At 33.8% G+C, this 14086-nt stretch overlaps 2 protein-coding genes across 2 annotated transcripts in view; one reads left to right on the forward strand and one right to left on the reverse strand.

The window, feature by feature from the left end:
* Nucleotides 1-14086, forward strand: part of LOC114333765 (GAS2-like protein pickled eggs) — a 579287-nt gene that overhangs the window by 121558 nt on the left and 443643 nt on the right. The window lies entirely within an intron of this gene.
* LOC114333761 (L-threonine ammonia-lyase-like) lies at nucleotides 11711-13308 on the reverse strand. The gene has a single exon (XM_028283755.2). It carries the CDS (start codon nucleotides 13217-13219, stop codon nucleotides 11780-11782), a length of 1440 nt encoding a protein of 479 aa, XP_028139556.1. The 5' UTR covers nucleotides 13220-13308; the 3' UTR covers nucleotides 11711-11779.

Genomic DNA, 14086 nt, shown 5'->3' on the forward strand with positions numbered 1-14086 from the left:
AAATTAACATTATAGTTTTTAGGGACTTTCGGCCCTCGGCAACAATGTAGTCTTTCATTTTGCGTTTAAATTAAAAAAATACTTATTAGTTTTCTCAGGATTCTAAAAAAATGAATGCATTTAAATATAATTGGACCAAGATTTTGCGCCTACCCCGTTAAGAAGAATATTTGGTCTATAGTAGATCTGTCCTTTCTACTACCGGCTTGGTACTCGTGTAGAACTCTTTCCGTATAGCAGTTTAGACTATTTCTTAATATTCTTGCCAAGATTTTGTATACAGTATCTAGTAAGACTATACTTCTATAGTTGTCTCACTTCAGTTTGTCTCATTTCTTATGCAGCGGACATATGCGGGCCTCATACCAATCAGTTGGAATTATTTCATTTTTTTATACTTGTACTATTAGTTGATATATCCTTTTCTGCAGTTGATCTCCACTAAACTTGATCATTTCTATGCATATCGCTCATCCGGAAAAAATGTGACATAACTCAAAAAATGCATAAATCGAGTTATTTTGTTAAATTCACTCCAAATATTCTATACTTTTATCAGGAAAAATGTCACATAGATGTTTACTTCCAACTTCGAAAGATGGCGGTAGTGTCATTATTCTTTTGATGGTAAAATAAATAGTTTTATTCCGGAACAATGACACTTTTCAGTTATGCTCTGAAATTCGATGTGAACTTTTTGTTGTTTAACACAAAAACCGTTGTATTTCGAGAAGTGTCTTAGGTATTTTTCGTTAAGTTTAAGGCTAATATTTTAAAAGAAAAGTGGCATAACTCAAAATTCTTATTTTTTTTTCTTTGTTAAATCAGATATCATAGTTTTTTTGGTTTTTCCTCTTACACAATTAGAAACATTCACTTATCCACATTCTTCGTTTTTAATTTATAAATTTTAGCAGTTACCGTTTAAAACTTATAGTTAAATTAAGGTCTAAAAAATCTATTTTTGTCTCCCCTGAAAAACGTGTTTTTTTGAGTTGTTACACTGTTCTTCCGGATGAGCGATAAATATGTCATTTTTCCCAGGAGTTCTATTATTTTTCATTTCGTATATTGTTGTCACCACTTCCTCCTCTGTAGGCTGTCTTTCAACTATCTCATCTTCTCCAACTGCCAAGTTGTCTATTGCTTGGAAAGCCAAAACCTTACCATTTAATAACTCTTCAAAATGTTGTTTCCACTCCGTCATTATTTCTACAGGATCATTAGTTAAATTTCCATCTTTGTCTTTCATATATCTACAATGACTTTGATAACCTTTTCCCATCTTCCTAACTTCTTGATAGAACGACCTCACCTCTTTGTTTTTTAACTTTTCTTCTATTTCTTTTAATTTCAACTCAATATGGCATCGCTTTTTTCTTTATATTGTTTTTCCTTTTTTCTTAATATTTATACTTCTAATGCTATTTCATTCATTATAATTACACTAAATCAAATTCATATTTGAATAAATAAATGGCTGTTCTTTTAATATGGATAACCAAATTCTGCTATATTCTACTGTAAATTTTGCAATATTCTACTGCAAATTGTTTTATTTAGTAAAATGAGTATATTGTCCTTTTCATGAGCATTTTTCAGTGCGTAACAAATGATAGGAAAAAGGGTAAGTCCGTGATAATATACATTTTAGAGACATGACATTTTAGTTAAATCTGACAGTTGTCACATTTTATTTTCAATTTGGAATAAAAGCAAATCAAATGTGTTTCTTGCATTTGTAAAATGGAATTTTCTTTTGATTTGTATAGTCTTATAAATTATACAGATTATATTTGTAATATTATTATCTAATTAAAAAAAAATTATTTTGTTTATTATGGCGCCATCTATCGACAACTAGAATAACTAGAATAAATGTTGTAAATGTCTGCAATCGCGGACGTGCCTTTTTTTTCTGTCACATACAATTTAATGCGTTAGAAAGAAATCGAAAAATTGTGACGCACTGAAAGATGATCATGAGAAAAAGAATACCTATTCGCTCCGTGCGTGACCATGGTGGGGATACACGAAACTATGGCAGCGCCCGTAGCGGCGTAATATGACAATTTTGGTGAACAATTATTGAAATTTTTTTCAATAGATATTTCGCTTACCTTATTATTGTCGTTTTGATTTTTATTATTTATATTTTCATACTGACTTTCTTTCCTTCCCCGATCTGGTGGTATATTCCTATCGTCATCTATCCATTTTGTGTTACACACACACACACCACAAAATTAATAGTTCAATAGACCCAGCTAATGTTAAAATCTTAATTTAATAATTCACACTCCCTAATTGCTTACGATGTACACTTAATTAATGTTAACACCGACAACTAAACTATAACGAAAAGTGAAGAAAACCCCTTAACATTGATATTTTCTTCAGAGGACTTGCAAATATCCGCTTTTTAATTTGACGTTTATTTGACACTCGAACTTATTGTTTGTGTAATAAATTTTATCAAAAATGCTAAATAAATATTACATATTAACGTCAAATATGTCATATGGGTATCATATGTTTAACGTCAAATTGTGTTCGCCAAAAATTTCAGGCGACTACGCTAGGTGTCGCGTCAGTCATGCACTGAGCGAATATGAATAAAAATCTTAACTGTGCCTATGAAAGCTGTATTATTCCTTGCTGCTGGTAAATTCTATCGGTCTAAATCCTGATGGCGACAAATAATCGCGATCCGTTTCGGTATAAAACATTGGCCGGAATGATTCACCGGATTCTATTGTAGACAATGTTTTGCTTGAATGAACGTACTTGAGATTTCGTAACTCTTAATTCTTAGTAGCTCACCACGTTTTCTATTTAACTGTAACATTGTTCTGCAAGGTCTATTTTTAGCAAGCCTTTAATCAACATTTGGTAGATATCTTTATTTTTTATTTGCATACTTATATTAAAAATAGTATATCATGTACTTAGGGACTCAAGTGACTTTACCAGAAATGAGTTGTATGAAAAATAGTTTACAGTAGGTATGTTGTATGTTTCACAGGGGCTACAATCATCTATTCGTATCCATATTCCATGCTTTCCCATGATACGTTGTTGCTTCTTTCCTTACTACCATGACTTCATTCTTCATTGATATCGCCACACTGACTTTAGCCATGAAGAAAAGCACACAGAGAAATACTACTGAGAAGGACATAATAGGTAAACACATTAAAAAATTACTGATCCTACTGAAGCAGTGAAGTCGCACATTGAAAGTTTTCCTGCAGTGCCCTCCCATTATTATTGTGTATCAAATTCTAAATGCCAGTAATACCTCGACCCATCGTTAAACATAACTGTTATGTACAAACTGTATAGTGACAAATGAGATGAGAGATCAGCAACTAAAGTTGCATTAAACATGTACAGGAAAATCTTTAACGAAAATTATAATTATGGATTTCACCATCCCAAAAAGGACCATTGCCGTGTTTGCATACACTATCTGAATGCACCTGCCAGCAAAAAAAAGGAGTTAACAAACGATAATAATAGTTAACACCCATAATAATCCATGGTGCAGGGCTAATTTTCACCAAAAATACTGCTTAAAATATTACTCTTGTTAAAAAGTTCACTTAGATGCAACTAGGCACGACATGTGACATTTACAAAAACAAAAATGTTAACCTTATGGTAGTTATGGTAGTACTAAAAGTTGATAACTTTACTTTTCCATGTTTTTTTCCATATTGGAAAACAAATTTGCATCGTATTTCTAAATAAATCAGTAGCCAAAAAGTTACATAAAAACATAATATTAGAACTGCAGATTGAATTCCATAATTACCATCATCATGGTAGCAGCACAAATATCTTTAAAATCTTTAAACGAGTTATCAAGTTATAGTATTTAGGCGACGAATTAGTTCTCTAATTCGTTAATTTCTCACTTTGTCCATCTCCGTAATCTGATTTGACTACATTTATGTATGTGTTATCTACTCCGTGATTTTCCATTGTTTTCCACAGGTTGTTGACGGGGACACTATCATAGGACTTTCGGAGGTCTTTCTTACGAAACTATATACATAGATAAATCCTAAATAATATATACGATAAACAGCAATCTTGTTTTAGATTTTTGTTGGTCTAAACGAGACGGTAATATTATTGTTATATACAAAAATAATCAGTAAGTCTAACGTATGAAGTGGGTACTTTAGATAAATTTTTAGATCAATACGGTATTGTCCCGATTAAATCGTTTTAAACTTATTTTCGTACATATAAAAATATATGATTGATTTTTTATTTTATACTAATTTGTTTGATAAACTATCTGCTTTGTATACAATTAATGGTTATCTATCTACCTTAATAAAAGAAATTTCTTTGATATTACAAAATGAAACTTGTCAAATTGTATTACTAGCATACTGTTACTATTCCGAAAAGTCACTCACGAAGTTACATTACAGCTTGCAGTTTTTTCTTTGACAAGTTGATTGAACCGTAAACTATATCTGACTAATTAGAAAGAAACACTGGACTATTAGAAACTGGATGTTAACTGGAAACTTGGAAACTGGAAAGAAACATTGGAACAATATGGATGCGGTATGCTTAATAAACGATAAACAAAATTGAGCCCGATCTGTGAACATGGCTCTCGAATATTTTATAAAATATGTCATAAAATGGCATAACTAAAAAGAGAGGTTAAGGAGATTGGACTTGAAATAAACATATAAAAGACCCAAACGCTAACACGTACAAAAACAAGAAAATAAAAAGTAAATTACACGAATGGATGGTGTTGAAACAGTAAAAAGCCAAACACTTCCAGGGTTTAAATTCTATAGAAAGGAAACCTAAGACGCAGGAATTCAAAAATATATAATAGATTACGACAAAAGCCAGTGCTTATTGACTTGAATGTTTAAAGATAACAATCTATAAAAAATCAATAGACCAATATGTTATGAACGCAAGACATGGGCGATGACAAAAAACACAAAAATAATTAAATACAGAAAATATCCCCAAGAATGAAATATTTCTTCATAATATCATCGATTTCTTCTAGTTGCAGGATGCTGTTTTAACGTTCTGTTTGGCCATATATTGTGACCAATTCTTTCTACGTGTACATACCATGTAAGCTGTCGTGATGTTTATTATTCTATCGGTGATCTTTTCTGATACTCCCCCCTTAGACTATTGTCTAATATCTTAATTTATTCTATGTTTCAGCTTTGAGATTCTCCTTGCTTTTCTTAGCAATTATGTACATTCCACTATCTCAATGTTTCCTTATTTCTCTTGCTAAGATGCCAACACTCTGAGCCGCACGTTGTATGGCTCTATAATAGGTCTATGATGGACCTGTATATTAATAATTTGGTATGCCGTCCAATTTTTTTCCACCAAAGTATTGATTGTAGTTCTCTCTCTACATATATGCTACTCTGTACATATATCTCTATCAGACGTTACTTCATGGAATGTAGCGCTTCCTAGATATGTTCTTGACCTATTCTAATTTCATGGCCTTCTATTTCTGTATTAGGTGCTGATCCTCCAATGTATAGATATTCAGTTTTTTAAATTTATTTTCAAACTCCATGTTGAATATTCTTCCAGTAGTTTCCTCATCATAAATGAGATATCTTCCTTATCGTTGGCTATAACTACTTAATCATTTGCAAATACAGTGGAACCTCGATAAGTCGGATTAATCGGGACCGCGGCCGATACGGGTTATCCAAAAACCGGGTTAGCCGGAGAATATCATAAAAATTAATCAAACACGGTATACTTACAGATAAACTCCATTATAATTGCAAAAACATGAAAATATGCACAGTAGTACATTTAAATTATACGTACAGTTGTATACAGTATTGTTTATTTCTTGGCAAAAAACTTGGTCAAAGTGAAAAAATGTTTGTTTTGTCTGATGAAAATTGGTCCGCGTTAGCAGAACTTCCGGGTTATCGGAGGCCGACTTATCGGGGTTCCACTGTAGTAGGTGTTCACAGGACCGCGTTTGGGTTATTTGACGCCCTAGGCAAATGTTATTCGATTTTAATTTTTATATACAAATATTTTTGTACAGTATTTTTGCCGCCCTCTCATAATTTTACCGCACTAGGCAATTGTCTATATTGCCTAACGAATAAAGCTGCCCTGGGTGTTCATCTACTTGCTTTATCTCTATACTCAGTCTGTAACACTTCCTGCGGCACCATGTACTAGTGATAGGTATCTAGCATCATATCTTGTTTTTCTATTAAACTCTAATAAGTCCTGTGGACTCAACGAAGGCCAACAATTTTCTTATTGGTAGTTCCATTCTGATTTAATTCTCAGTTGACCAGTGAATTCCTTGCTCACATCACTTAGCAGATTACAATGATATAGGTTATGTGCATGGCAGTCTGATGTGTATGGCAGTATCTTCTTCCATATCTTGTTTTCTGCACCATAGTTCATTCACCTTACTTAGTTTCTAGATATATTATCTTAAACGGCAATTCCCAGTCACCATTTTGGTGACAGTTTTAGTCTCTCGTTTATTGAAGTTAATAAAATTATGTGAGAGTTTTTTATCAATACTCTTGATTATTTTCTTATTATGGATTTGCCTTTGAATGTATCTCCAGCTCTTTTTATGATCTCTTACCAGCCACTTCTAAGCCTCGTTTGTAACATCTTTAGTGCCTCCACGGAATGGTTCTGGGCCTACAAAGATTTATCTCGAGACTTGTTTTGCCAACAAATCTGCTCGTTCATTCCCTTACATCCCTTCATGACCCGGCATCCATATTTAGCATAATAATCTTGTAACCCATAGACCTGGATCCCGCGTACCAAAAAAAAAGTTGATTAATAGCAAGCTGAAAATTTGTTAATAGTTTAACGGTGTCTAGTCGGACAAACTTTGATGTATGAGAACACTGGAACAGGGGAAGTTTTAATTGTGGAACATGATTTTAATTGTGGAACGTGTCATCCTGACAAGGTTATGATTGTGAAAACCAGCAGGTCGTTTTTAAGTTTATTCAATAGCAAACTTTATATAATATATGAAAACATTTTTATCCGACAGGTATATTGAACGTTTTAATAAGTCCGACAGGTAGAACATTTTAAATGTCAGGAATTATGTTGGTGATAAATAGCAGTTTCATCTTTGCATGAGAGTTTAATGAAAGGGTAACAAATCAATTGGAAGTTATGTCTGACAAAATACAAGGGACGTTTTCGTAGTCTGACGTTCGAAACCTGCAATCTGTTCCACAATTAAAACTTCCCCTTTCCAATGTTCCCATACATCAAAGTTTGTCCGACTAGACACCGTTAAGCCATTAACAATTTTTTAGCTTGCTATTAATCAACTTTTTGAGAATCAAAAACAGTAAGATAAAATTTATAAATTCCTCCGCATTGAATTAATATTCTCTTGTGTCTTGGGTAGTTTATTATGTATTCATACTTTTGTTATTTATTTTACTACAAATTTGAGAGCCTTTATAATCTCACGGTATAACTCACGGACCCTGGTACCGTTTCTTGCAAAACACGTCCAAATTTAAATGGCAAATTCGTAGAATTTAACAACATTTTTAATTCTGCAAACGATTGCCCACGCATCAATCAAAAACAACAGTAAATGCAGAAAAACGAGCGACCAAATTTAAATGGAAACTGATCTAATTGGACATTAGGAGATAAATTTGCTAGTTTATGAGACTAATTTAGTGGGATTATGAGAAAATATGTACGTAGGAAAGGATTTAGCCTCTTTTTTTAATCGTTGGTATAAATTATTTATAAGCTTAATTTTTAAAACAGTCATCCATCACTACAGTTGTGTAAAATAAAAAACAGTTTTTAAATTATAAAAATAAAAGCAGTTTTTTCTAAATTTATGTAATCCTAGCATTTAACGGTTTATTTTTTTGGGTAGACAACTGGATCATGCTTTCACATATTACCTTTTACTCATTTATCACTTTTCTATTGTTCCCACATATAATATTCAAAACTAAAATAATTGCTAGATACGTTTTAGAAGCCATGCTCACGGAAAACATACACCTAAAAAATGTCGATGTCTTAATGTATTTATGGTGTGTTGATATTATATGCTACGTGTTCTTGACTTTGTTGTATGGAATGGAAAGCTGTACACTAAAAGTAGATAACATAAAGAAGTTGGAAGCATTTGAGAGGCGGTGCTATAGAAGGATTTTGAAAATGCCATGGATCCAACGAGTTACAAATGCAGAAATGTCAAGAAGGCTACAAAAGGATTGCGAGGTCATAAAGAACATCACCAAAAAAAAAACATCACAAAAACAAAAAAAAAAGAACAAAAAAAGAAGAACCTCAAATATATTGCTCGACAAAAATGGAAATATTATAATGGAGACAGAACGAAAACTACGACGATGGAAAGAGTACATCGAGGAACTATTTCATGATCAGAGAAAAGCTAGTACATCCGTAGAGAGCCAAACCGGAGATGTGGGCCCAGAGATAACCAAATCAGAGGTTAGTCAGGCAATAGACTCTATGAAAACCAATAAATCTGCTGGTCCAGATGAATTAACTAGCGATCTGATAAAGTTGGTCAACGAGAAAAACCTGGACATAATAGTAGAAATGTTCAACGCTATCTATCCTACGGGAATCATCCCTAGAGAAATGTTGACATCAGCATTTGTGTGTTTGCCAAAGAAAGTGAATGCCAAAGAATGCAGTGACTACCGAACCATAAGCTTAATGTCACATACCTTGAAAATTCTGCTGAAAATGATCCACGCCAGAATACACTCTAAATTGAAGCTGGATATTAGTGACACTCAATATGGGTTCCGCAATGGCATGGGTACCAGAGAGGCATTATTGGATGTTTGGATTTTGGATGTTAACCGTCCTCTTTACGTCAGTTTTATAGACTACAATAAAGTGTTTGATAAAGTAAAACATGATCGACTCATGGAAATTCTGAAAACTAAAAACCTAGATGAAAGAGATTTAAGACTAATAACACACCTCTATTACAATCAGCGAGAAATAGTAACAATTGAAAAAGAAACTAAAATAAAAATGTGTGTACCATTTTTATATATTCGGCTGCAATACGAAGGAAAAACAATCTTACTTTTTAATTAGAATAAGGAGTGCAGCCAGTCCCTTTAACTGCAGTTTTCTGCTCTTATTGGAGCGTCATCAGAAGGAACGTAGGCACTGTTCTCCTTCAAGGAGAACAGTGCCTACGTTCCTTCTGATGACGCTCCAATAAGAGCAGAAAACTGCAGTTAAAGGGACTGGCTGCACTCCTTATTCTAATTAAAAAGTAAGATTGTTTTTCCTTCGTATTGCAGCCGAATATATAAAAATGGTACACACATTTTTATTTTATTTTCTTATTACTCAGTAGAGTAACTATGGTGCATCGTTCAGTTCCTAGCCAGCTGCAGACGGGGGATTTGAATTGCAAGGTTTAGAATTCCTTCCCTATCGTCTTTACTGCAGCATCCATATGACTTGCAAATTGTAGAAGTCTTGGAGGCGTATACATGGGGATGTACCAGTAAGTTTTCAATTTAAAAATCTTTTAGTAATTTTTGATATTTTTCAATATTAATTATTTGCTATTAGGATTGAAAACTTGCTTCGTATTTTTGAAAAAGAAACATCTGAAGAAATGGAAATAAAGAGAGGAGTCAGGCAAGGCTGCATACTATCACCTCTATTATTTAACGCTTATTCTGAAGAGGTAATGCGAGAAACTCTGGAAGATGAAACAGTCGGCATAAGAGTAAATGGAGTCTTAGTTAAAACATCAGATATGCAGATGATACAGTAATAATAGCCGATAGTTTACAAGACTTGCAAAGACTCATGAGTAAAATAGTAAGGTGTAGTTGGGAGTACGGACTCTCTCTCAATATCAAAAAGAGGAAGTTTATGAAAATTAGTAAAAGCAACCATAATAATAACGAAATCTTGATAGTAGAGGGCCAGCAGATCGAAAGAGTAAAAAAGTACACTTACCTAGGAACACATAATATAACAGATAATAATGACTACACTACAGAAATCAAAGTCAGAATCGAAAAAGCACGTTCTAATTTTATAAAAATGAAAAAGGTCCTATGTAGCAAAGATTTAACATTAGCTCTTAAAGTACGCCTAACAAAATGTTATGTATACACTGTATATGTATACACTGTTATGTATATACTATGGGCCATTCCACGAACATACGCCTGTTTTGGATTACTTCGAGAACGAATATTTTACTGTACAACATAAGAAGTACGAAAGTAAATGGCGCTAATAATTATTCCAATAAACAACAATGTAATTTGCAATTTACTTTCGTTCTTCTTATTTTGCACAGTAAAATATTCGTTGTCGAAGTAATCCAAAACAGGCGTATGTTCGTGGAATAGGGTAGTGTACTATACTATGGAGTGGAATCATGGAAGTTAAATGTGGAGACAATGAGACGACTTAACGCCTTTGAAATGTGGACCTATAGAAGAATTATGAGGGTTTCCTGGGTAGATAGACTTAGGAACAACGAAGTGCTGAGAAGAATAGGTAAAGAGAAAGAAGTTGAACTTCCTTCTCTTAACTCTTCCTTCTCTGAACTCCAATTAAAGAAAGAAAACTACAGTATCTTGGACATGTGATGCGGGGCGAGAAGTATGGCATCCTGCGACTCATAATGCAAGGAAAGATAGATGGCAGAAAAAGCATCGGAAGAAGACGAATTTCATGGCTGAAGAACCTGAGAGAATGGTTTGGATGCAGCTCAAAACAGTTATTTACAGCGACTGCCTCAAAAATTAAAATAGCTATGATGATTACCAACCTCCTTAGCGGAGATGGCACCTGAAGAAGAAGAAGAAAGAACATCAAAGAAATGCTGGAATACAAGAAAGCTGAAATATTTAGGCAACATTACCAGAGGTGCGAAATGTGAGATCTTACGGCTCATAATTCAAGGTAAAATTAAGGGTAAAAGATCCATAGGAAGACGAATAATTTTCTGGCTGAGAAACCTAAGAGAGTGGTATAGTTGCAGCTCAGTAGATCTTTTCAGAGCAGCCGCCAATAAGGTACGGATAGCTGTGATGGTAGCCAACCTCCGATAGGAGAAGGAACTACAAAAAGTATAAAAATATTCTTTAAAAAGCGATCTTAAAAATTGTGTAAATTATAGAGATACGGTAGGACTTGTATTTTCTCTTAACAGTGATTCCCATTAAATTTTTCCTCACTGATTTTCTCTAGATGATGTTTTGGTACTATTTTCATTCGTATCTTTGCTTGGACTATTTTCACAATGGATTTCCACGTGGATTTATGTTGAGGCTTATTCGTTCATTAAAGTCTAAGGTCATAAGGACTAGCAATTCTCAGCTGAACTTACAACTTAGAATCAAGTTTCTAAAATGTTATGTGCATCCTGTATTACTAATATGAATGTGAAACATGGGTCATGAAGCTTAATATGTTAATGAAATGAATAGCCTTCGACATGTGGCCATATCGTAGAATGCTCAGAATATTAACTTATTTATTAACATTAACGTATAACAATAATAATCATTGTTAAAGACAATCCAAGAAGGAATACCACAGGGAAGTGTTCTAGATCTAGTTTTGAACTTTTTGTGTGAATGCAATATTTCGGTAAATTTAAAAAAAATATGGATTATTTTACGAAAATAGTTTATTTGGGGTGTATATAAATAACAATCAGACAATGGTATTGGTAAATAGTTTAGCAAGGAACAGTTCCAGGTGGCGCAGAAGGAAAGTCTACAAACTCCACCAAATCATATTTCTTGTGTAAAGCTTCCTTCAGGTCCAAACTATGCTGATAATCTCTTGTTTCAAGTATACATTTAACCAAAACACTGTACACATCTGAAGTAACCCATGCTCTTTCATGCATAACATGCTTAATGCCAACTCCATTATCACTAATATCAGTCAAAAGTTCAGATACTCCACCTGCTCTGTCTCTGACAGTTACTTTTACTTTTATGTATCTTCCGTCTGCTGCAAGGCCTCTTTCCAGAACTCTACCCAAAACTGATGTGTCGATATTTCCACCAGATAGTACTATAGCGATTTTTTTGCCTTTATATTCATTCAAATGTCCGCCTAATATGGCTGCTACTCCTGATGCTCCCGAACCTTCTACGACTACCTTTTCCATTTCTACGAGTCTTAAAATGCCAAGGGCGATACAGTTTTCTTTTAAGCTAATAACTTTTTCTATATGGGGTTGAGCTGTAGCGAACGCATTATATCCTACACAAGGCACTGAAAGTCCATCAGCCAGTGACGGTAGTATTGTTGTATCAGTAGGTCTTCCATGATCCATGGCGTTCTTGAAACCAGCTGCACGCTCAGCTTCTACTGCAATTATTTTAGATTGAGGATTCATCCCTTTAACAGCAACACATATTCCTGACAAGAGACCACCTCCACCTGTTGGTACTACAACTACATCAACATCTGGCAAGTCGCGACATATCTCCATACCCACGGAACCTTGTCCAGCAATGACATTTGGATGATCATAACCGTTTATAAAAACCATGTTATGCTTTTTTGCCAAGTATAAAGCAACTTTTCTGGCCTCTCCATAATGTTTCCCTTTTAGTATAACGTTAGATCCATAATCTCTGCATTTAGTGATCTTCATGATGGGGGAAGTGACAGGCATAACAACTGTAACGGGAACCCCCAAAGATGTTCCATGGTAGGACATGGCTTGAGCATGGTTTCCTGCAGAAGCTGTAATAACTCCAGCCCTTCTCTGTTCGTCTGTTAGATTAAGACAAGCATATCGTGCTCCTCTATCTTTGAAACTTCCCGTAATTTGCTTAAAATCATACTTTAAATATATCTCCATGCCAAACAATTTTGATAAATGATATGATCGTGCAAAGGGTGTATGTACTACTCCGTCCTTTATGGCTTCTTCAGCTTTTTTAACTTCGTCAAATGAAACTATTACCGGAGAATCAGGATTACAAAATTCATCTGGTACCTCTTCTATAGCATCTATATCGATGTCATCTGCATTTACTGTTGAACGCGACACTGGTTGATTGCTTGATGTAAAATTACTGGTAGTCACTTCAGGATTATTTTGTTTAGATAGAAGAGATTTTGGACAAAAACAATCATCTCTTTTATTCATATTCATATTGAAAAAATACGGTTTGTACTAATAATTTGAAGTTCTCTTGCACTAGGAATTTTTTATACTTATCAAAATTGACTGACGTATTAAGTTTCAATTTCAATTCATTTTCGCAACGTATGTGACAGATGATAATTTTTTTCCTGTCTATTTTTTTATTTCTTCTTTGCATTATAATCATAGAGGTATATATTAACATAGAGGGAGCCTACCTTCCGCGCTTCCTGACGACAAGATCTCATGGACTGGTTTGCTGCATCTCTTTCTAACACATTGTATCGAAAATCTATGATGACATTCAGTGTGAATATAGGCACGGAAGAGGAGGACAACTGTAGCAGCTTTACTATGCATAAGAGTGAAACAGCACCAATCCAAATAAAAAAGATGGTGTCGTCACTTCGCTCTGAATGACACTCTCTCTATGCTAATATATAACTCTATGATTATAATGCTGTTTGTATGTATACTTTGTTGTTCATTGTAATTATCTAAATTTTACCTAGCTCAGCTGGCCTCCATTTTTATTTTGCTTTCAAAGGAAAAATATTAGTGTCTCTTTATACCGCTGATGCGGCTTTGGGATTATAGCCTAATAAAATAAAAAAAGTCAATATGTAAATTCGTACAGGTTAAAACAAATTTTATATCTAAGTTTAGGTGGGTACAAAAGATATTTTCAAGAAATTATCCAAATCATACAAGGGGATCATTGTTAAATAATTAAAAAGGGGTCATTTTTACAAAAAAATTACTTTTTTAACTGCTGAGGTCATTCAATTACCAACGAAGGTCTATAGGATTTTTTTCTGCAAAGTTGAAGAGTAAATATTTCTCATAAGACTTACTAAATTAAATTTGACCCCCTAT

This window comes from Diabrotica virgifera, chromosome 3 (genome assembly GCF_917563875.1).
Source record: "Diabrotica virgifera virgifera chromosome 3, PGI_DIABVI_V3a".
NCBI classification, from domain to species: Eukaryota; Metazoa; Arthropoda; class Insecta; order Coleoptera; family Chrysomelidae; genus Diabrotica; species Diabrotica virgifera.

Coding starts and splice junctions, on each gene's coding strand:
- LOC114333761 (XM_028283755.2), bottom strand. CDS start 13,219: ATGAATATGAATAAAAGAGATGATTGTTTTTGTCCAAAATCTCTTCTA.